This window comes from Camelina sativa, chromosome 11, assembly GCF_030686135.1.
Source record: "Camelina sativa cultivar CO46 ecotype springtype chromosome 11, ASM3068613v1".
NCBI classification, from domain to species: domain Eukaryota; kingdom Viridiplantae; phylum Streptophyta; class Magnoliopsida; order Brassicales; family Brassicaceae; genus Camelina; species Camelina sativa.
This window is the reverse complement of record NC_141890.1, coordinates 3,987,898-4,011,257: the sequence shown is the minus strand read 5'-3', so window position 1 is coordinate 4,011,257 and position 23,360 is coordinate 3,987,898. Positions and strand designations below refer to the sequence as shown.

Below are 23,360 nucleotides of genomic sequence, written 5' to 3'. Positions count from 1 at the left end.
TAGATTGATAAACGAATGATATACAAAAACTCTTGTCTTTGACTATCAGAGAAACCAAAGAGAATGAATACAAACATGAAGATGTTCTCCAAAGTGACTTATTCCAAAGCTTTAAACAAATACAAAAAATATTAGGGATCCAAAAGTGGTTCTCAGTTTTCACACATAATTTTTTTTCTTCTAGACATTCAGTATCCATACAACAATGAAGATAATCAAGAAGCCATGTTCTTTCCAGATTTGCAAATAGACCACAACACATACAGACCGGATGGATATATCTATTTGGTTGGCCATGTTGCTTGTGCAGACATAATGATCCCAACAATAACTCCAAACAACCCAAGAGCACTCCCGAAGATCTCGATCACAAGAATCTTTACAAAGAGCGTCGAGTTTTGGGCATCAGACAATGCGCAACTACTTCCAATGATTCCTACACATAACCTGCAAAGAGAAATGTGACCTCGGTTTGCATATCTGACAATGAAATCCATAAACCGAAACTGTAAAGAAAGAGAAAGAGGGGAAGATACAGACCCGCATACAAGGTTGGCGAATCCAACGATAATTCCAGATGCGAAGATTGCATATCCAGCTCTAAGAGACTCAGCGTCATACATCTTTGAAGATGGGACACTCTCCAACTTTGTTTGCAGAATGATTGCAACAATAACGCCATATATCGCTACAGCTTCGCAAAAGATGACACTGGGACAGTTAAAAAGAACATGAAATGCTGCTTCGTTATTGCATAGTTTTTGCATCTAATCTTGAGCCTGAAGCTCTCTTAGCAAGAAATTAGAAAGCAAACACAACTATCCTGCTTAAGTAATCCTAAGTTCGGTGATCTACTCAATATGGTTCAGAAATGGTAAATGACGCTGTTGATATTGATGTTACAGAGCATCAAACTCCAAGCCTATAGCTCTGTAACAATAAATAAAACTGCAAACACAACTACTCCCTACTAAGCATTCCTTAATACTACCTTTTAGACACATGGGGTATCATAATGACATTATTGAGCGGTTAATAAGGTGACTCAGGTCCAAGAATCAGGAGGAAGTCAAACAGGAAGGCACCACAAATTACGTTAACACAAACATTAAAAAGAGATTTTTGTAATCTATATCCCCCTCATTTGTTTTTTTTTTAGCTATCTCGATTGTACATCTGTTTCTACTGACATACACGTAGAAAGACAAAAGCCACTTGATTGATTATCATCGTATCCAGTGCCCAAATCCCCAAAGGCAGAGCCTTGATGATCCATTGTGTCATACACCAAAGTTATTAGCCCTACCAACTAGATCGAGTCCTTTGGATTCTAATATCCCCGAGGTCAACAACTTCTTCTATCATTACGTGACAATCTACTCTAATATCCAGGAAAGAATATGAATTACGGGACTCAGCCATGAATTCTCATTGCTAACTCAGAACAAGACATCGAACCTTCCTTAAAAATGGGAACTAATTGGCTTTCAGAAAGATGAAAACAAAGAATCTTTCAATTGACCATCAAGTTAAACTCAACTGATCCACCAAAGGATCAAAAAACTAGAATTAAAAGATTGAAACTTTAACATACCTGATGAGATTCTTCGAAGTGATACGAGGAGCTTCTATAGCCGCACCGATCAAACTACTTCCCGTAATGTAAATTCCCCTTTAATGAGAAACAAAGCCAAAAAAAAAAAAAAAAAGATTGATTGGTGAGACACGATGCTTCGCAAATCAAATAGGTCAATGCTTGTAATTTACAGGGATGAAGAAGAAGAGGAAGATTGGATTTTACCAGGCGGCACCGAGGACAGAGACGCCGATCGAGATGGCGATTCCGATTGCGGAGAAAGTGTACGGAGAGATCCTTACCAGCGCTGCACCCCACGAGCTCGCATGACCAAGCGCAACCACACCAGACATCTCTATCTCTATCTCTATCGTCTCTCTGTTATTTTGAGATGGTCGTGAATCGTGATGATACGATCTGCTTCGCAGAGAAAATAATCAGGGCCTTGTGATCTCAAGATATTGGGAACTGTGTAAATCACGCGCTCCAAATGCGCGTAACTTATATGAAAACTAGAACGACGACATTTCAGGATCTTCGTTAGTTTGGGCCTCATAAGATAGATAAATTTCAATAATGATTAGCCCAGTAAGAATTGAAATATAATCAAGTTACAAATGGATTATGTGGTTTAATATAGTTGGTAGTTCCAACAAACCGAAAATTAGTGCATAAATTGGATCACTTACTTGAGTCCAACACATGTCTCATTGTTTGGTATATGGAGTGCTTGCATTTACACTTTGGGATTAGGTACGTAAAATATGTACTTGGACTGGTTTTTATAATTCCAGCGATCGAACCATCAATTAGCAGAATTTCCTAATGTTTTTTTTTTTTTTTTTAACTTTTTAAGCTATTCTCCTGATCTCATATATTTTGATGGCAGGACAAGCAAACCGACCCCATATTTAACGATGTACTTCTGTTCTCAACACAACTCCTTAGCAAGCAGCTCCTTCTCTAAAGGTAAGCACACTTTTTAATCGACTCATTTTTGTTATACGATCTTTTTAGCTATATAGTTTTTCTTGTTACGCTAAGTGATATAAAATCTGATTCACTTTTGCTTGGTCATCTACATTTATCGAAAGCATGGGGAAATTAGAAAGAAGGTCAAAAAAAGCTTGACTACTGTGAACACACCATGATCCTATCATGAGGGCTAAGTATCGCAGTGTAGACAGCAAAGTTTGCAGGCGAACCAGATAAAGGCTGAACATTAACCCCCCATTTCGTAGAATCCAAGCGGAAGGTTGCTAATGCCCGATTCTGGCAAAGTGTCTCCAACTGATCAATGTACTCATTGCCACCATAATATCTGTGAAACATGGACAACAGAAAAAAAAAAAACTATGAAATCTAGCAGATGAGTAACAAGAAGAACAAAAGTGGGGCAACAAAAATTAATCTTACATAGTTCATTACCTTTTACCAGGAAGTCCCTCAGAATACTTGTTGGTAAGGCATGATCCAACAGCCTCCATAACTGCTCGAGACGTGAAATTCTCGGAGGCAATAAGCTCCAAGCTCCTGAATTGTCTATCTTTCTCCTTTGTGATGATCGTTCGGACTTCTGGATCAACTTCACCAAGACCAGAATCCGCAAAAGGGATTTCATTGCCTATAAATATCAGTCACAGTTAAGTAAAAGAAATCAAAACCACGCATTAATATGTCTTTCACAGTATCAACCATAAATCAAGAAAATGAAAAAAAAATAATAAAACTCTCTTACTGCTCATCTCGACATTAGATAGCGAGACAGAGGATGCTCTCCTTTCAGAGACCAAGTTTCTTTCAAGAAACGAAGAACGGAGAGGTTGTGAAAAATTGAACTTCAATTGCTGAGAAAATTTGGTCACTGGAGGGCTTAACGAGGGAAAGACAGATCCCTGAACACGTCCAGGTTGCTGAAGAGAAACCATCGAAGTACCAGCACAACAAGCGTGCATACTTTCTCTACTCCTGACACTCAAAAAAATTTCAAGGAAAACAGTTAAACAGAGAGACCAGTAACTGTACCCAGCTAATTGAAAAGCAAATATCTGAAGAAATATTCTCGACTCAGATATAGATATCCAAAAATGTAAAAATTCATGTTTTAATGTTTTATACGTTGCAAAGATTCCCAAAAATTGAACTTGCAAACAAACAATTCCAAAGCAAATATGAGTAGAGAACAGAGAAAAGCTAAACTAGAATCTCAGATAACAACAGGTTGTTCCGATTATGACTCATCAAATGACTAAAAAATTAACAGCAAACTGAACAAAATCAAACACCGACGAGACAGAGAGAAGCAGCGGCAAACATAGTGTTCCGTAGGTTTGACAAGACAATTTCCATGTCCATCCATCAGCAACAGTGGCCTAACATCATGAAACAAATCTTATCATAGCTACAAGATGCGTGTTGAGAAGTAGATGAAGTACTTCACAAGTGGCACTAACCATGAAGGCAAAAGACAACACAAGAAAAGGTCAAATATTCACTTATTGGATTGGGTTAAACAAACTGTGAGCACACTGGGAAAAGGCAACTTCAAATCCTGCATCGTCATATTGCCTTCTCTTTTCTGGGTCAGACCATAAGAAAATGCAACTTCCTTGACTATATCAGAAGCTTCAGGATTGTTTGCGTTCTTGTCCTGGTGATACCTACCTATACATTATTCCAATCCAATAAAGCACCAACCAAGAACAAAGGCATTAATTAGGACACAACAGAAGAGAGAGATGCAGAATACCAAATCAAGTACAAAATGCTGTAGGTTAGTTTTCAACAAATTTAAGATGCATTATACAGATAAAACTGGAACAGGTAAAGTCAATCTTAATTCAATTTACCAAGGAACCACACACTGTGGAAAAGCCTTGATTAAGGAAACTAAGATCCTAGAGCAATCCAGAATCCACAACTCCTTCTGCCTGAACTTCATGTTAAACTGTACTCACTCAACTATAGCCTATAGTTGTTGAGCTGAAACATTGCTACAAACTACTTAGAACTAAACTAACACAAGGCTTACTATATACACTCCTCAAGTCATCACGATACTAAAACATGGAATTCACAAAATTCAAAAAGCAAACCGCAGGCCCCAAAAAAAAGCTTTAGATAAAAAAAAAACATTGAAGCAGAAGAAGCTTACTTGAGAGCTAAATTTCTGTAAGGGGATTTGATACGGATCCCGTCGACTCGTACTAAGAGCAATATCATCTATACCTGTAACGCCAATTAATCCATAGCCACCCTTTGAATCTTGCTCAAAATAAAGCAACTGGAGATAGACAGATGTAGTCATAGCGTTAATTAATTAGGTGGGAAACAATTTACAAGTTAGTGTCAAAAGAAAAAGAGTATGCCAAAACTTGTGAAACAAGCAAATAAAAACCCCTAAAAGACAGGATAAAAAGGTTTGAATAATAATAATATAAGGTTACAACACAAGAGTAAGAGAGATCTGGTTATAGCTTTAAACGCCAGGGATGGGAAAACGAGAGGTGAAGGATTCTACTCTTTCCTTTAGACTCTTTACCTTCTCTTTTAATGGAAACTCAGGTGAAGTCACCAACTTGGTGAACTCTTGCAGCTTTGATCCCGGCACTAACTTCTTGGCTTATGTCGCTATGTCCACACCTTCCTTTATGAAGTCGGCCACTGCTACAAAGTCTTTCTCTGACAGTCCTCTTGTTGTCATCGCTGGTGATCCTATCCTTATTCCCCCTGGAACCAATGCACTTTTTTATCCCCTGTTTCACCACTTCACAAACCACACAGTCTCAGTTTCACGACTCTAGGGGCAATAAACACACCATCTCGACCTTGTTTCTTAATATTGAATCGTAAAAAGGATTCTCTCGGCGGTATTAGCTTTTCAATACGAAATTTAAAACCAAGAATAAGCGCAGAAAGAAACTCACCAGGGACAGAGTTTTTGTTGAGAGTAATAGATGCCATGATCAAGTAAAAGAGTGATTACTGTTTTCTGGTAAGCCTTGAATTCCGGGCTAATCCTCCAATCGTGTGGTTATGAGGGCCACCCTACAAATATACAACACAGACAAATTTTAATCACCTTGATAGACGACTTATCTAAGAGAGCTAATGGTGGAAATATCTCAACCTGCAAACCAGGGAAGACAGCATTGCTAATGGCAGATTCAAGATCAACCCCATTATCTGGATCCTTCCTCAAAGACTAGTAACCGAAAATTATAAAACTATCAGATCACGGGATAACTGGGGAGCTCTTTTTTTTTTTTGCTTGATACAAATCAAAATAACGTTTCAGATTTCGGAACACAAGTACCTTGTGAGTAACTGTTGTAACAATATCACAATATTCGAAAGGGTCAGCTACCACAGAAGCAGCCACAAGCCCGCTGATGTGAGCCATATCCATCATCAGAAAAGCACCAACTGAGTTTGCGATCTTTAAAAATTCACACAAATTGTGAGGAAAATCATATGTCAGATGCTACCAAAACCCAAAACTAGACAGACACATGAAAAGGTAGTTTCAACGATCAGGTTGTGTTTCTACCTTCCTCATGCGAGGATAGTCAAAATCTCGGCTGTACGCACTATCACCAGTAAAAAACTAAAGTATCACCCAACAAAACCAACCACAGGGGTTACTTGGAAACTATATCTGTTTCATCGGAGCCACTACTAGAGTTTTTATTTGGTTGTAAGAAGCTATCTTAAAGTGAGTAGCAAGATCTTAGAGAAAACATAGCAACAAATCGAATCAGAAACCCCAAACTTAAACAAAAGCCACCAAAGTAAGTGTTCATACATAGAAAGAAAGCAACTAAAAGAAGAAAGCGTTGATACATAGAAAGAAAGCAACAAGAAGAACAACAATAGCAAACTTGTGAAGAAAAGAAAAAAAAAGATCAAATACGCAAATGTTGCAAGCGAGCCTCTGCTTCCTTTGCATCCTGAATTGCTTGATTCTCTGCTGTAATAGCTGCTTGATATTTACGGAGATTCTTGTCAAAAGACTTCCGCTGCATCTTCTGCAAGAGCTCGGGTTTACCTCTCACAAAATAGGCATTTCCGAATTCAATGTGCAGAGACCCCTTAACTCTTTTAAATCCCTACAAAACAAACAACCAACATACATACATGCTCATATATATAGCAAGATTCAAAATTGTATGTGCGATAGAAGAGAGAGAGAGATGATTCATTTGTTAAAAACTTACATAAAACTTGACGTCGTGGAAGAACTTTTTGAGACTGGAGCAAGGAAGACGTTGTGAGGGCCTCGAAATCGAAATAAGCTTGCTGTAGTAGGTTGAAAGATATGAAGAGATATTTGGTTAAAACAAATGTAATAATTATATTATACACCTCTCAAATCAGCAAGTTCTACATGATGAATGAAGCTCCACTATTATCAAAACAACCCTTTTATGTAACCTAGAGACTTCCAGGATCACTATTCCAGTTTCTACATATCATATTGGTAGTTGCAAGGAGTCAGATCGGATCTCTAACCAAAAATAATAAAAAAGGCTACCAACAAAATGCTGTTATATCCAAATAAATAGGTTCCAAAATATGTGGTCTCTCAAGAGCTATATGTCTTTCAGTTTTGTCACTCTACTCTTTCACTTTCACACACCTTTTTAAGCATCTGGGAACCAAAGATAGCAAGCAGTGCACACATCGGGATATGGCGGGAAACTGAGCGTTGATCCACAAAAAAATTGTTTCCCAAGGTCTCTCTAACATCATAGCTTCTCTTCTTTCTTATTGCTGCAAGAAAAACCTCATAATCTATGGCGCTAGTCTCGAGCTTTTCATCGCTACAAGGATCGAAAAGAACATCTTCATGGCTTCTGTTTAAAATCCTTAAGAGGTCGACGGATATACCTTCATGTTAAATAGAAGAAACAAAATTTACGAACCCGCACTCCATCATTATCTGGCTGATGATTTCTCTCGCAAACTTGAACCTGCATCTGTTAGGTTTGTTAAATAGTAAAACCAAACAACTATCAGACAAAACTCAATGAACCTTTATAGGATGCTAACCTCTGAAACTTCATGGTCACTTAAAAGGTTGTAGAGTTGAACACAATGATTAGCTGTACAAAGAGCAGCTATACCGGAAGAAAGAGTTGGATCTGAAGAGAAGATGAAATACAACAAGGGAGATTCTATCTTTGGCAAAAGTTGCTTCTTCCCAGTATCTAGCTCCCAAACAACAAGATCCCCTTCCTTTACCCCTAAAAGAGTCGCAAGCAAAAGAAATATAGCATAAGAAGTCAATACTTACACACAAGTTCTGAAAAGTTAATTGTTTGATCCACACACATAGATACAGTCACTATGAAGAGAAAATAACTCAGTCTCACCAGAATACAAAAGTGCTCCATCTGAAGAGAAATTAAGGACGGTTACTTCAGCAGAGTGCCAGTTAAAAGTAGTGCAAGAAGATTCAGGGTCATCTTCACTTTTCACTGAAGCAAGTTCTCCATTACCAATATCCTTCCAAATTAACACTCTTCCTGTTACATCACCGGCTGCTAATATTTTCTGATTGGGATGGAAAGCAAAAACAGAAATCAACTGTGTGTGACGTAACGTCGTCTCCTTTGGCATGAGATGCTTCGGTGCCCCAAAAGACGCATTCCATATATGTATGTTACAATTATGACAGACACCAAATAACTCTCCTGAGGGACTTAGAACAATAGGTTTTGGTTCTTCCATCTGCTCATAAACAAACCTTTATAATCAAAACAAACATGAGACTAATCGAAAAAAAATGGTAAAAATCAACAAAACTGACCTCTTTCAAAATGTCTCCACAAGGAAGAGGCTCTTCAATGAGAATAAATCTCCGGATTTGGGCAAACAAATCTTTGGACACAGTTGAGTAGTCCTCAACCGAAACATAAGCAATCAAGGAACATGACACGTGAGATGGAATCATCACCTAAGAAAATCCCAATCATATGAATATACTTAGAATGGGAAAGCTACAGTTAAAATCGGTAAAGTAAGGAACTTTAACAGACCAAAGAGTAAATAGGAAGGTGGGTATCAAAAGCCTTCAAAAGCTTCGGCTCTGAGAACTCCCAAAGATGAATTTTGCCATCTAGGGAGGAAGTCCAACAGTAAGTGAAGGTATCGTCGGACTTCAGATCAACAATCACAGTCGTCACAGGTGTTGTATGACCCTCGAGTGAAGTTATCTTCAAAAGACACACACACACGCATACAAGAATGAGAAGAGGTGAGAATTAGAAACCCTAAAAGGAAGGGATATTCGAGAGAATAGAGATAGATCAAAAAACCTTTAAGCCAGTGGCGACGCTATAAACAGAGACGGAGTTGGCAGTGCATAAAAGAAGCTTCTTTGCGTCTTTCGAGAACGCCGGAGCGGAAGTAATGTTGTTTCTTCCGCCGCGAATCATTTTGCATCGACTCACGGAGACTCCGAGAAGACGAAAACATCTCTAATCGGCGATTAAAATATAAACCCAAAAGCTACGCTTTTCCGACGAAAAGTTCCCTCGCAAATACGTGCCCAGTCTTCGAGGAAAACATTAGTCCAAGTAATTTGTGACCAAATTTTGTGTTATATCAAACTAAACTTACACAGTTCCTACTTTCAAATTTTATGACTAGGATAACCGAACAAGTTGGTTTAGTTTCCTACCACATTAAACCGCCTACTAATTAATGGGCTTTATCGTTTCCACTTTGTTAACAGGGCCCTTTACTTAATAAATTCTTGTCTTGATTTCTTAGCCAAGTGGCGAGTTATAGTATAGCAGTAGTTCTACAGTTTGTTTAAAGAATCTTACAGAGTTTTGTGGGAAAAACGGCTTTTACATTCGTAGACAATTCTGATATGTTCGATTCATGCATCGGACTATTGACTATGCGAAAACATACACTGACTTTAAAAAATTTTGAATTTCATATCTAGACTTTAAAAAATTTTGAATATTATACTGACTTTAAAAAATTTTGAATTTCATATCCAGACTTTAAAAAATTTTGAATTTTATACTTATGATTTTGTGCTACAATATACAAAAACATGATTAATTAGTAACTCTCTTAATTAGGCCAATCTGACGTGGAATCCAGAGAATATCAAAACGACGTTGTTTTAGTCGACGTGATATATAAAAAAAATTGTTCGCAAGTTAGCCTCGATCCCGTGAAAGTCTAAGTTCCAACTACCTTATCATTTACCACTCGGGCATATAGATTTATTACGGTTTAATGAACCAAGCTTTAATATATCTTCTTCTTCAGTCGCTCTTCTTTAATCAAAGCAAGAACCAAGAAGACAAGCCGTAGAATTGTACCTGAAGATCTGATCGATTTTGGGAATTAAGGTGTAAGATGGTATGGTAAATGTCTAGCGTTTGGAAGATCTTCTCTGCACTTGTTTTGGATTTCGTTATGGTTAGTGAGAAGATAAGAGGTTCAACGCGCTCTGTAGCGTAATCTCAACTGTTTCATCTCCCATCTTCAAAAGCTGTAAATCACAAATCACAAAATTAGTGTTTTTACTCAAATGATCGATTCAGTTATTGGGTTTTGGTCTACCTAAACATCACAGCAGATCTCGAATCAATTCTTGTACAAATCGGATGGATATATATTCAATTCTGATCTAATTTTAGCCAGATCGAAAAAAAATTATCGGAGGAAACAAAGAAGCTTCTGATTGATTTTAGAGAAAGAGAGAGAGAAGAGTGGATATATTTAACATTTGTTCATTAAAGAGCTAAATATACGTGTGTCCGAGTGGTAACAGAAAAGTTAGTAGGATGCTAGACGTTTCTGGTTCGAGCCTAGCATGTTATATTATTTTTAATTTTTATTCGAACGAACGATTAAAACGACATCGTTTGATGTACACGTGGATTCCCGGTCAGATTGGTCTAATGGTGATATTAACAGAGTTACTAATTAATCACGTTTTTGTATATTGTAACACAAAATCATAAGTGAGGATATGAAATTTAACATTTTTTAAAGTCTGCGTATGAAATTCAAAAATTTTAAAATCAATATATATTTTCGCAATGTTAATAGTTTGATGTATGAATCTAACATATTAAAATTGTTCATGTAAAAGCCATTTTTCCGAGTTTTGTGGAACGTGCATGGCTTCACCGAACATAGGCGTTTTCAAGGCGTTTTCAAGTCTTGATTGGTGATCAATATGTAGGTGGTCAAATTAGAAGTCTTTTTTTTTTCTCACTCATAGAGAAGGCGGTGCAATTTTAAAAAATAAAAAGACAAAGACAGCATATGAAAAGAGAGAAATAGAACAATACAACAACGAGCAAGAAATTTGATGACAAAAGAAAATTTATTAAGTTTAAAATGTGCTCATATCCATAACTTTTACATAAAATAAATAGTTTTAGCCGAAATATCTATATAAATAAATTCAGAAATAAGTTATATAAATTTTCAAGTCATCCTACTATATTAATTGAGAAGTATAAATATGAAACTAACTTTAAAATATGTAAAAAATTACATTCAATTACTATTAGAAAAAATTAATTAAGCTTAATTAACTAATTTAAATAAATATAATTAATTAAAAAAAATAAAAAACAATCACAGCTCAAATATTAAAAAATCTAAAAAATCTAAAAAAATATTTTCTCTCTCTAACAAATTATGGACGAAATTACTAATTTTTTTTAAATATATAAATCAATCAAAATTTTAAAAACTAAGATTTTATATCCAACTATACAATACAATTATTTTTAATAACTAAATTCGAAGATTTTGTTAAAATTTCAAATTATGATTCTCCTATCATCTTTATTTTATTTTATTTACAAATTGTTTGGAATTTTCATATAATCCTTATAATTAATAAAATGCATATTTTTCTGCATATGTTGTGATTTGAATTTTTTTGAACGAAGATATATTACTCAATGTATGAAAATGTGTATTTTAATTTCCACATTGGTGGGTTAGTAAAACTAAATTTATATAGATGATACATTAATAATTTTTATTTGCTCACAATTATAATATTAAAATTACTATTTTATATTTCACAAAATAATGATGCAAATACAACAAACAAACAATATAAAACTGTAATAATACATCAAAAATAAAATACTATAATATTCTAAAATAATTAGTATTCAAATAGACTAATAAATTTACATAACAATTAAAAATAAATATTATCTCAAACAAAATAACTTTTAAAAAAAAAATAATAATTTTTTTTTAAATGTTGATCCGTGCTTAAAGCACGAAATAAATTATGGTTACCCCATTGTTTCTACATCGCGTAGCTATTTTATTCCTAGCTAGTACTTTAAACAACAGTTTAGTATTATCAATACGTGTATATATGATAGACCATACGAAAATAGCTTTATTGATTTCGCATATATCAAATATCACCATTACAAAAGCGATTAAATGTGCAGAAGAATCATCACCGCCAATTTTGTAAAGAAATCTTATCAAAGTTCGTATCTTCTAGACGAAATTAAAAATTAAATTCAAATCATAAAGCAATGATAAATCTTAACAAATGTTTATCCATATCTCGAAATCTCAAATGGGCTTGGTCGGAATATTAACTAATATAATACCTTTTTAACACAATATATGTCGGTCCATGTGTATGCATAAAAACTAGAAATCGAACACTTGGTGGTATTTTGATTTTTGCAAGCATGGCAAAAATAAGGGTTGTTTTTACGGCATCAATATCAGAAAGTTGGGTTCCATTTGTAATAGAAGCTGAAATAACTAAATTACATCATTATACTTGTCGAAATGATACATTTTAATTTTAAGAATCTACGGCTTATGTGGTTTTGTTAGAGATACGGAAACACACAAAAAGAATATGGTTATTTTTTCGAGTGTTGTAGTCGTAGAATCGTGATTAAATTTTTCATTTAAGATTTTACTAGTTTTTTATAACCGACCCTTTTGGCGATGGCTCGAAAGGTGTATGGATTAGTTAAATTCCTCCAATATCAAATACTAAACTCTTAAAGCATGCATGCGCAACTTAGATGCCTCATATAAAAATACTGAAAAGTTGAGAAATGAGAGGAAAAGAAGACGAGAAACAGCTGCATCAAACTAAAACTTACCCACCGTGCTCACTTCATTTATCTTAAATCATAACCAAATCCATTTATATTATTAATTATCTTAATTAGTCGATCCACAATAGAATTATCTTAGCCAAAATAACCATTTTTATGCAGCGGTTTTTATAGGTTGCGTCAAATTTTGTTATGCTTTCTGAAATTAATTCGTTTGCTAAAACTTTTTAAAAAAATTGAATCTATACATTTAGACTGGAACCACATGCACGGCACTCCTTATGATCAAGCATGGAAAATTCGTATCAATGAGTATATAGTTGTACTTTCAATTATTTTCTTTTAACTTTGATTAAATCTTTCATCATTGCAACCTACCAACAAGCTTTGTTTTCGCATAACCATGTTATAATTAACAAGTCAATAATAGCCTCATTTAATCATTACATTTAGTCTCTACCCCCTAGATTCCCAAATAAAGTTTGAACACGAAGTGTTACGTAAGTACATCGACATAAAAGTGACTATTAAAGTAATAACACTAGAGATATATATTAAAAATAGTATTTTATATTTTTTGTTTCAACCTTTTTACTATTCTCACTACAAACTTTTACCATTTCTGCCACTTTGCAGATCGTATGTTTTTTGTTTGTCATTAAATATTTATTTTTGTGGTAACTTTACCTCACCAATACTGATAAACTACAAAATGTTATGCAATTTTTGCAACACATATATAATACAATGAGTACACATTTTTGCGAAACAATCTCTTTTTCTAAAATAACTAAGAATACTACTTATGTTTCTTTAAAAACGATTTTCATGAAATTTCCAAATTATTAACTTTAAATTAATTATTCTATAAATATTAATTTAACCTTAATAATTTGGAAAATTCATGTAAATCATTGAAAATGTCTGAATTTATAAACTTTTATTGATTCATAATTACATAATTGTTTTTGGTGAAAGAAAATAACGCACTTATATCTAGTATTTATATGTGGGAGCAATATATATACAAGAGAATATGTTGTCTGAACTTTTATTTGCTAAATTATTGAGCGATGCTTCTCTATATTCTTCTAAAGTAAATATTAGATGTACATGATGTTCCGATTTAGGTTTGTATTCTGAAAATACTTATATTAAAGGATTCAAGAGATTAATTACAGTATGTTATACTCTATGGTGACGAAATGCATCACAGCGATGCATGTGTTTATATGTCGAGATGCATACATTTTAAGTCTTATCCAGTTTATCATCCTACAAAGTACAAACTCTTAAATATCTACTATTTTCTATTAAGGCTATAAAGTTTCTCCAAGAAGCATGTGAATGAATTATGCTTGCTTTCTTGTACAAAGCTTTAGCTAATTTCGGCGCACGATCATACCCTTCGTAATCAAATTGTACATAGTTTGATAGTTTTGTATATTAAATTTTCTTCTTACATCCAAATATATAAATAATTCATAATCCATGTCCTTGTAAAATATACTTTATATGCATGCTCATGTTTCAGAGGAATATAACATATAAAGTATCCAAAAAAGAAGAAAAAAAAATTGAAAGCTCCACATATTGAAATCAAAGTTGAAAATATATAGTTGCGTTTACTAATTATGCTTCTTACTGAAACTGTAAAAAAAACGTTGAATGGATTAGAGAGTTTTTTGTTTGATAAAGAGATTTGGTACAAGCAACCCTCTATGTCTACAGGTGGATCTCAAACTGTCATAGCACTTGCGAACAACAATGTGTCAATGTGCATCACAAAACTGAAGCACATAGCTGTGATATTTCACTACACATCATGTATGATTGTATAAACATATGATGTTTTATAAAGTGTTAAAAGTTGTAACAACGAATAACCATCCATAGCTAGGAAACGTAGAGTTTGCGTTAGTTGTATACTTGTACGCATATGTATATGTATATCCGGTGATTGGTCTCAAACCAGTTAAACGGCCGCCTGGCCATTGTTCTGGTTCATTATTTTATGACAGGAGATATCAGTTATTATTTTTTGTAGTGAACTTTACATTTGAAATAAGAATGAGACATACATATATGTGAATATGTAAATTAAAATGACATCTCTTTTTTGTGTTTTTCCTTATATTTGACGATTTGTTCCCCAAAATCAATTGGGAAGAAGAGCAAATAATTTATACTTAACCTTCACGCTTTCCATTTATTACACCCTGCTTTTGAACTGCCATTTTACTATTCCAATGCCTCTTTCACTACTCTTCTTTTTATCTACCCATTCAATTTCTAGTTAATTCTTTTTTTAAAAAGAACATAATTCATGTTTTACATAACAATAAAATACTTAATATAGGCTTCTTAGATCAATCATACGAACTCAAGATAACTCCACTTCTATATAAGGTTTTTTTATCCTATATAAGATTTTTTTTTTGTTGATGATCTCGCTCATAAGGTTAACAATCTCATTTACGATGTTCTGAAGAACTCCTTTTCTTAAATTATTTTCGTTGCATATTAGAATTGTTGTCTTCGCCCCATTATCGAACTTGTGAGACCATTATAGTTATGTGAAGTGGTAAACCGTTATTTTATTATGCAGATTACCAGTCTAGCACTGGTTTACCGTCTAATTTGATTATTCCACTTAATAGGCCGTCAGTATTATTCATAACGCCTAAAGAAAAGAAGAATATTACTTATAGTTTTACAGTTTAAATATAACAAAGATTCAAATGTACTATGTGAAAAGAACGTCATAGAGAATCTTAGAAGGTCCCACAAACCCCAAATGAAACCCTTCTATAAATTCCAATTCTTCATCTCACACAAAAGAACATTTCTCTAAAAGTAAAACATATATCTTCTCACACTCTTTTAGTCTCTCCACTCTTTTAAAAGCATTTTCTTCTATCCATAAAAAAAATGGAGTCTCATCCTCGCAACCAAACCGATCAGTCCAAGCAGATCATCCTCGTACACGGTCCCATCATCATCGGAGCAGGCCCTTCCGGTCTTGCCACGTCAGCATGTCTCTCAAGCCGTGGAGTCCCTTCTTTGATCCTAGAGCGTTCCGATTCAATAGCATCTCTATGGAAATCTAAAACATACGACCGGCTCAAACTTCATCTCCCAAAACATTTTTGCCGGTTACCCCTCTTGGATTTCCCTGAAAATTTCCCAAAATACCCTTCCAAAAACGAGTTCTTGGCCTACCTTGAGTCCTACGCTTCCCACTTCCGCATCGTCCCGAGGTTCAAAGCGGACGTCCAAAACGCATCATTCGATTCCTCTCCCGGTTTCTGGAGAGTAAAGACTCTTGATAACACGGAGTATCTCTCAAAATGGCTTGTGGTGGCCACCGGTGAGAACGCAGATCCATACCTCCCGGAGATTCCAGGTATAAAGACGTTTTCCGGCGGGAAAATCGTTCACGCAAGTGAATACAAAAGCGGCGAAGAGTTCCGGCGACAGAAAGTTTTGGTTGTCGGATGTGGAAATTCAGGCATGGAAATTAGTTTAGACCTCGTCCGACATAACGCCTCTCCTCATCTTGTTGTCCGAAACACCGTAAGTAAAAACATGTTTACTTTTTTACTTTTTAATAATTTCTCTGTCGGTTCTTTTTTGTATACTAATGAAAGTTATTTTACGTACGTAGGTTCATGTGTTGCCAAGGGAGATACTTGGGCTATCAACATTTGGAGTTGGGATGACGCTTCTCAAATGCTTACCCTTAAGGCTCGTTGACAAGTTCTTGTTATTGATGGCCAATCTTTCGTTTGGAAATACCGACCGGTTAGGTCTTCGCCGGCCGAAAATGGGTCCGCTTGAGCTAAAAAATGTCACCGGAAAAAGTCCGGTTCTCGACGTTGGAGCTATGGCACTCATCAGATCTGGCAAGATTCAGGTGACTTTAAGTTTTCAAGTTTCAACTATATATCTTTCTATTTAATTTAATGGTGTTCTCTTTTATGATTTGAGTGACAAATTTTTGCGTGGCTAGAGCGGGCAACTTTTAGTTATTTGTTTATTAGTTATAACTCTGTATAGTCCACAAAATAATACTATTTGTATTAGCCAACTTTCTAAAAGAACCGTGTTAATGTTGAAATTACAAAAGAATTAGTTTTAAAATTGTTAGCTTATAAAAATGTTTCTAGTAGTCCTTAAGAATGTTCCCTTTTTCTTGATGACAGAAAAAAGTTATTTTTTGTTTGTAGTATTTTCTATTTATTTATGCTTCCGTAAACCAATTTTCTTTTCGTCTTCATGATTTTATAAACCATGCATATGTGTTCCGAGCTAATGGTTTCTCTATTTCTTATTAATATATTCATCATTTTTTCTTAAGAAAATACAATATATATAAGATATACCTAACATTTGTGTTTTTGTATGTAACAAAAAAAATTAAGATAATGGAAGGTGTAAAGGAAATCACAAAAAATGGAGCAAAGTTTATGGATGGTCAAGAAAAGGGCTTTGACTCCATCATATTTGCCACTGGCTACAAAAGCAACGTACCTACTTGGCTTCAGGTAATGCATCTATGCTTCCACATATCTATAACTCCCCACTTATCCTTAATAAATACATTATATCACATTAAAAACTCATGAATAATGACTTAATTAACTCATTAGGGAAGTGATTTTTTCACCGAAGAAGGGATGCCGAAAACACCGTTTCCTAACGGCTGGAGAGGAGGGAAAGGATTGTACACAGTTGGGTTTACGAGGAGAGGACTCCTTGGGACGGCGTCAGACGCCATTAAGATCGCTGGCGAAATTGGTGACCAGTGGAGAGACGATATCATGGGGCCTATCCGGAATATGTGCAGTTCCCATTTTGTCTTTTTCTCTAATTCCTAATTTTCCTTTTTTCAATTTTTTTTTTTACTTTTCGTTTACACTACCATCTAGTTTTGCATGTTGTAAATCGAAGAAATAAACTTGTATAGGTTGTCGTTAACCAGATGACTCAACCCATCTTAAACGATTTGTTACCATCAATGAATAGGCAAGAACCCTTTACCTTTTTAATCTGTTAACCATTCAGTGGTGATTGTGTGAATATCAATTTTTGTATGCAATTAATTACTACTAGTCAGTGATTATTTGTCGAAAATACAAGTCGATCTCGGAAGATTAAATATGTCATCCCATGGTACTAATTATAGATTTATAGAAATTCAAACGTATATTAATAATGTGAATGTAAGAGAGACAAATGGATATGTGAGGGTGTGTTATATATATATATATATATATATATATATATAGATGCAGACGTAAGGAAGAGAAGGAGGGAAGGTGGCACTGATTTGTCACTGAAATGAGAATCGATAGAGCTGACACTCTTCTGCTATCACCGAATGGACGATCTCTTTCTACTATACCTAAATGATCCATCGCTCTCTCTCTCTCTCTCTCTCTACCGCCATGAGAGACTCCATGCACATTACACACACGCGCGCATATTTCTAATAAGTGATATAACTTCTTTTAGGGTATCAGTTTAGTAATGTTACCCAAAATACAACTTCATTCACTCAAGTGACCTAAGCAATTGTCATTGTATTCACATCTGAATCGATCATTAGTTGCAGTCATTAATGAGGTTTTCCATACACTCTCTGGGCATTGATATATCTTTATTCTAATTAATAATGGCTTTCCGCAAACAATTTGCTAGTAAAACCATCCGTGAAAAAAAAGACATTCCTTAATTATCTGATAAAAGGTTGTTTTAATTTTCTTTTAACCTATCAAACTTAATACTAAGTTGTATATTGAATTTATATTATAATGTAAACTCCCTCGAGATCGGATTATATGTCTTTTTTATACACCTTTGTAATTGATTGACCACACAGTGACCTAATAAGACATTCATTACAATTTTTTCTAAAGATGTATGAAGAGATAATAATTAAAGAAAACAATACGAAAAAAATCAATGATATTTGAGGGCATTGAATTCGAGAAACGTTATGACACGCATCCATACATACTTACGTTAACTATGCTCAGACACTTACGTCACTCATTTGATTTTCTTATTTTATTCTCTTCCATTTTAAATAAATAATATAAATAAAATTTCTTATGGTTAGGGGATTTGTCCTACTGACCATGCTGCAGTGCACACTGTCAATTTTCAGATTTGACATTTCTCTTTGCATGTTAAGTATGTCACCCCTCCCTTGCCTCGCTAGTCGCTACTACCTTCTGTGTTTAATACTCCAATTCTCTCTATAACTAATTTTCATCTTTTAATTTAGTCGTTTAATTGCGTTTAATTACAGTCATTCTCTATCTACTTTTCCCGTGTTTTGTTTGGCCATATAGTACTACTAATTACTATTAGTCTCAATGACTCAATCACTAATGCTATTATTTTATTTTATTTTATCTTAATCACTAATGCTATTAATAGAAATCATCGGGCAAAAAAAAAAAGGAATCAGAATTGTCCTTTTGCACGTATAAGAGTTTGTTTGTTTTTTGAAGAAAATTTGTAGTAAGTAGTAACAAAACCTTAGTGGAACAAGAACTACGATTATCAGAGATATTAGTGGAACAAGAACTGATTTTGTTATAATTATTGTAATACCAACATAAATTATTATAATAAAGCATGTAAAAACAGTTCTTCAAAAGAGACCAGTGAGTAAAATACAATGGTTTTCATATATACCTAGTGAACATATTTTAATTGCATGTTATCATCTCACCGTTTAATTTCAATGTGTCAATTTGGCTACTCTTCAGTATATGTTCTTTTTCGTTTGGCTTATACATCGAGTAATGACTGAATTTCTATAGGTAAATTAGTAGGGGATCATATAGACAAATAAAAGAGAGTAAAGTTTCCAATATTTTTAGGATTTCGTAGATGCACATATATAGAATTGACAAGTATATACGTATACAGTTGTCCGTTGCTATAGAATTTATAGGCATATAATAGTGATGTAAGCTTAAGGTATGGACCACGAGGGGAGTTAGATTCGAGATAAATACTCATGATCCGATGAACCGTACCTTCCCTATTGCATACTTAAGTTGGCATGCACTTGTACTAATCAATACACACTGCATATATATATATTATGTATAGATGCATGGGGATTTGCCATGCAAAGAAACAAATGCACTTCTCTTACTCACGTATCATATGTAGCCATATATGTGAAACTTGTGGAAACGTGGGAGTCAAAATTTGAAATTTGTATTTATGTCATTATATGTACATGCATATGATGACAAAAGCAAAGCTTTCATCAGAATAGACTTGTCGTGTCCTCTGCCATTCAGCATGCTCCGTCCAAATTTACTCTCAGATTGCTATATGCTCGTTTTTTCTTGGTGATCTTACTCATTCCAATAGCCAACAAAATTAGATTCAATTCCATTTTTTATGCAATTTTGACTATAATTTATGCAATTTGATTACAATATAATTATTAAAATGAATAAACGACTTAATTTTAGGCAGTTCTAGTAAGTTTTAGTAAACTCAACCCAACGCTAGTTTAAAGAGATTATACAAGGTTTCATCTTTCTCTTATTAACTATGTCATGTTAATCCTTCTAAACACTTGTAAGTTGTAAAACTCAAACTCACGCTTGCCTTGGTGCTTTGTACAGCTGTACTTCCCAGATGTCATATATAACGTTGCCACTACAAAGTTTCAGCTTGTTATTCTTAATATTGTAGAGTTTTAGGAATGGATATAATTAAAATCGGGAGAAAGTTTTATGTGAATGTATACCTCATTGAATTTCATGCACTACTGGGTCCAAACAAAAAGAAGTATTCAAATATTTTAAACAACAAATTTGGTGTTTTTAAAGAAATGCCCATCAACTTAAAGGTAAAATAAATTAAGTGGCCAAAAAGGAAAAAGAAAAAATATTGGTCTTAATCTCTTGCTAATGTATTATCTTAATCAACTCCTGAAAGGCTGAAGCACATACAGTAGTAATTCAATTAGTCTGTCATTTGTCGTCCTTCAAATTTCCACGGAAAACCCATGTCTCAATTGGGCTTAATTGTCTTCATGGCCCAACTATCTTTCTCCTTGAGTTTTTCTGTGATTGTGTGAGTCTACTTTTTCTCCAAGCTAGCTCTGGCATCGACGTTTTTTGGTAACGTCAGCAACATTACATCCAATCTAAGCATATAATATTCATATTAATAGTATCCTCAGCAACACATATGAACTATTTCAAGTATATAAGTGATTCAAGAACATTATAAGTAATGCATGTAAGTAAAATTTTTAATTAAGTAATGAATATATTTTGGTTGAAACTCTCTTGGCATAACAGAGTAGTCTTATACAAATACTTTTCACTGCAAACTTGCATAGGCAGGAAAATCACAAATTATATATTCCGAGACAAATCTGTTTGAATGTAATAAATATGAAGGTTGTTTTAATTAAAAGCCTGTAATTTCATGCACAAAGATCTTGACGACCGCAAATTTTGAGAAATTTTGGTTGACCGCTAGTCCATGTCTGACAGCTTTTTTTCTTTGTAGCCTTGTAGCCTGTAGCTGTAGAGGTCATGAGAATAGGAATTGACTTATTGAACGAACCTCTTGATATATCTTCTAAGATGCAACCTCTAAATCATGTCGATCACTCATTACCTTATTGAATTGGTGTTATGCAAAGCCCTTTTTTCTTATGGATTTGAGATTTAATGTTGGGCCTAACATCAAACTATTTTTTCAAGAAGGATTGAATTGAGATTGTTCTACAATTTTTGTCAATATTTTATTGTTTCTATGTATATTGATAAAAGTCCAAAATACCAAATAGTAATACTGATATTAAGCGACTTTTGCCTTTTATACAACACCAAAAGAAAGAAAACTCAAAATAATAGGACTGAATTTGATAAAATGTACTTATTATATATGGTGGTACTCTACACAAGTCCTTAAGTGAATCTTCGTCAAAGTTACGTTAAAAGTCGTCGTGGTTATATGAGTTTTTTTTTTGTCGATTAAAATGATCGATTGATCAGTAACATCGAATTCCATAGTAAATAAAATCTCAAAAAGGATCTTAAAAAATCTCAAGAAAGATCTCGCACACCACTATCTCATGAATTTGTATACTAATAGTAATAATAATCCTTGTTATGTCTTGTATTAGTAAAAAAGAAGCACATAAATTTTGCCTTTTTTAGGATTTTAAAACTCTTTGTTTTCTTATGAATCTTTAGAAATCCTCAATTGTAGCCTAAAAAGAGTATTGACACTAATTAAGCCACAGAGATTTTGTCTCTGTTTTCTATTAAGCCTCTTATTTTTTTTAATTGATAAAACGATTTAAGAAAAATAATTAAGTTTTAGGAAAACAAACGAGGCATACATATATAATTGTCGAGTTATATATAACTTGGAGAAGATTTACACCGGAAAAATGAGAGTATTAATTGGGTGTCAATCAAAATAAATTGATTATAAAAAGGGAAAAAAACTAGATTGATCCAAATTAAGAGATTAATTACTTAATTAACTTATAAAATATGAGGGTTAATTGAGTTATTTTTATGCCTAAAATACCCTTTTTGCTTTGTCAATAAAAAATAAAAAGTCAAATTTACCCTTTAAAAAAATTCCAGCATTTAAAAAAAAAAATAAAAATATTTTCAAAAGTCTGTCGGACTAGTTGTGACAGATTTGTTTATTTACGACAGATTTGTTTTTGTACGACAGATTTATTTGTGCATGTCCGACAGATTTATTTTGGATGACATATTTATTTGAAAGTAGTTACGACAGATTTATAATTAGTGACATATTTATTTTAATGGCAGACTTATTTCTAAAGGCACCACAAACTTTCATAATATATGGCATATTGGTTATAATATGTGGTAGATTTATTTTTTACAGTTGTTACAGATTTATTTTTTCGCTAAAAATCTGTCGTATTGTGACAGATTTTTTCATGAAAAAATAATTACTAGTTTGACGTCTAGTGATAACAGATTTATTTCATATTACAACAGATTTTTTAATTTAACTAAAAATCTGTCGTTTGATAACAGTTTTGTTAAAGTTTTTTAAAATTGCTAAAGAGACCTTCATTAAAACCATATGTTATGGCAGATTTGTTTATGTTATGACAGCTTTGTTTTTGGCTTCAAAAAATCTGTTGTTCGATAACAGATTTATTAGATGTAATTATAGTGACAATAGATTATTTTATGTTATGGCAGATTTGTTTTTTGTTATAACAGTTTTGTTTTTAGCTTCCAAAAATCTAATGTTTGTTACCAAATTTGTTTAGATTAGTTGCCATATTCGCCATTAAAATCATTAATTGTTTCTCTATTTTCTATTTATATATCATATTCTTATACATTAACATAGATATATGTTTTAAGTCATATTTTATACATATTTTTTTTGACAAATCATAATTTTATATATAAGATTTTTTATCATATTCTTTTTCTAGAGATTTGAAGAAAATTATTTTTTAAACATCAACACAGATATATTTTTTAAATAATATTTTTAATCATATTTTATTTCATTATAGTTTTATAAAACATGTTTTCGAATTTTTTTTCAAAAAATCATATTTTAATACATAATATTTTTATAAACATATTTTCAAATAAAAAAATTGAAAAATCATATTTTAA

The 23,360-nt window shown here is 33.5% G+C and overlaps 4 protein-coding genes across 9 annotated transcripts; 1 reads left to right on the top strand and 3 right to left on the bottom strand.

The window, feature by feature from the left end:
* Window positions 1-21: 21 nt before the first annotated feature.
* Window positions 22-2,108, bottom strand: LOC104721579 (V-type proton ATPase subunit c''1). 2 transcript variants are annotated; one of them, XM_010439598.3, is made up of 4 exons: window positions 1,802-2,108; window positions 1,595-1,672; window positions 541-711; window positions 22-447 (listed from the first exon to the last, which is right to left on the bottom strand). In XM_010439598.3, the coding sequence occupies exons 1-4, from the start codon at window positions 1,927-1,929 to the stop codon at window positions 282-284; spliced, it is 543 nt and encodes a 180-aa protein (XP_010437900.1). In that variant the 5' UTR covers window positions 1,930-2,108; the 3' UTR covers window positions 22-281. The 2 variants fall into 2 exon arrangements, with proteins under 2 accessions (XP_010437900.1, XP_087329939.1); XM_087473813.1 differs by having other exon boundaries at window positions 22-711; window positions 1,802-2,078.
* Window positions 2,109-2,601: 493 nt separating this feature from the next.
* On the bottom strand, window positions 2,602-5,871 carry LOC109124980 (serine hydroxymethyltransferase 3, chloroplastic-like). Of its 2 annotated transcripts, XM_019232888.2 has the most exons (8): window positions 5,706-5,866; window positions 5,503-5,623; window positions 5,118-5,342; window positions 4,731-4,859; window positions 4,030-4,240; window positions 3,315-3,948; window positions 3,005-3,200; window positions 2,602-2,897 (listed from the first exon to the last, which is right to left on the bottom strand). In XM_019232888.2, the coding sequence occupies exons 6-8, from the start codon at window positions 3,529-3,531 to the stop codon at window positions 2,708-2,710; spliced, it is 603 nt and encodes a 200-aa protein (XP_019088433.1). In that variant the 5' UTR covers window positions 3,532-3,948; window positions 4,030-4,240; window positions 4,731-4,859; window positions 5,118-5,342; window positions 5,503-5,623; window positions 5,706-5,866; the 3' UTR covers window positions 2,602-2,707. The 2 variants fall into 2 exon arrangements, with proteins under 2 accessions (XP_019088433.1, XP_087329940.1); XM_087473814.1 differs by having other exon boundaries at window positions 3,315-4,240; window positions 5,706-5,871.
* Window positions 5,872-6,904: 1,033 nt separating this feature from the next.
* On the bottom strand, window positions 6,905-10,322 carry LOC104721577 (uncharacterized). 4 transcript variants are annotated; one of them, XM_087473812.1, is made up of 8 exons: window positions 10,166-10,322; window positions 8,896-10,094; window positions 8,617-8,793; window positions 8,388-8,534; window positions 7,951-8,308; window positions 7,628-7,821; window positions 7,501-7,548; window positions 6,905-7,398 (listed from the first exon to the last, which is right to left on the bottom strand). In XM_087473812.1, the coding sequence occupies exons 2-8, from the start codon at window positions 9,013-9,015 to the stop codon at window positions 7,393-7,395; spliced, it is 1,050 nt and encodes a 349-aa protein (XP_087329938.1). In that variant the 5' UTR covers window positions 9,016-10,094; window positions 10,166-10,322; the 3' UTR covers window positions 6,905-7,392. The 4 variants fall into 4 exon arrangements, with proteins under 4 accessions (XP_087329938.1, XP_087329937.1, XP_019088313.1 ...); XM_087473811.1 differs by having other exon boundaries at window positions 7,261-7,398; window positions 7,501-7,554; XM_019232768.2 differs by having other exon boundaries at window positions 7,331-7,554.
* Window positions 10,323-15,516: 5,194 nt separating this feature from the next.
* LOC104721575 (putative indole-3-pyruvate monooxygenase YUCCA1) lies at window positions 15,517-17,726 on the top strand. The gene is made up of 4 exons (XM_010439590.3): window positions 15,517-16,251; window positions 16,343-16,591; window positions 17,100-17,222; window positions 17,328-17,726. Exons 1-4 carry the CDS (start codon window positions 15,607-15,609, stop codon window positions 17,553-17,555), a joined length of 1,245 nt encoding a protein of 414 aa, XP_010437892.2. The 5' UTR covers window positions 15,517-15,606; the 3' UTR covers window positions 17,556-17,726.
* Window positions 17,727-23,360: the final 5,634 nt, after the last annotated feature.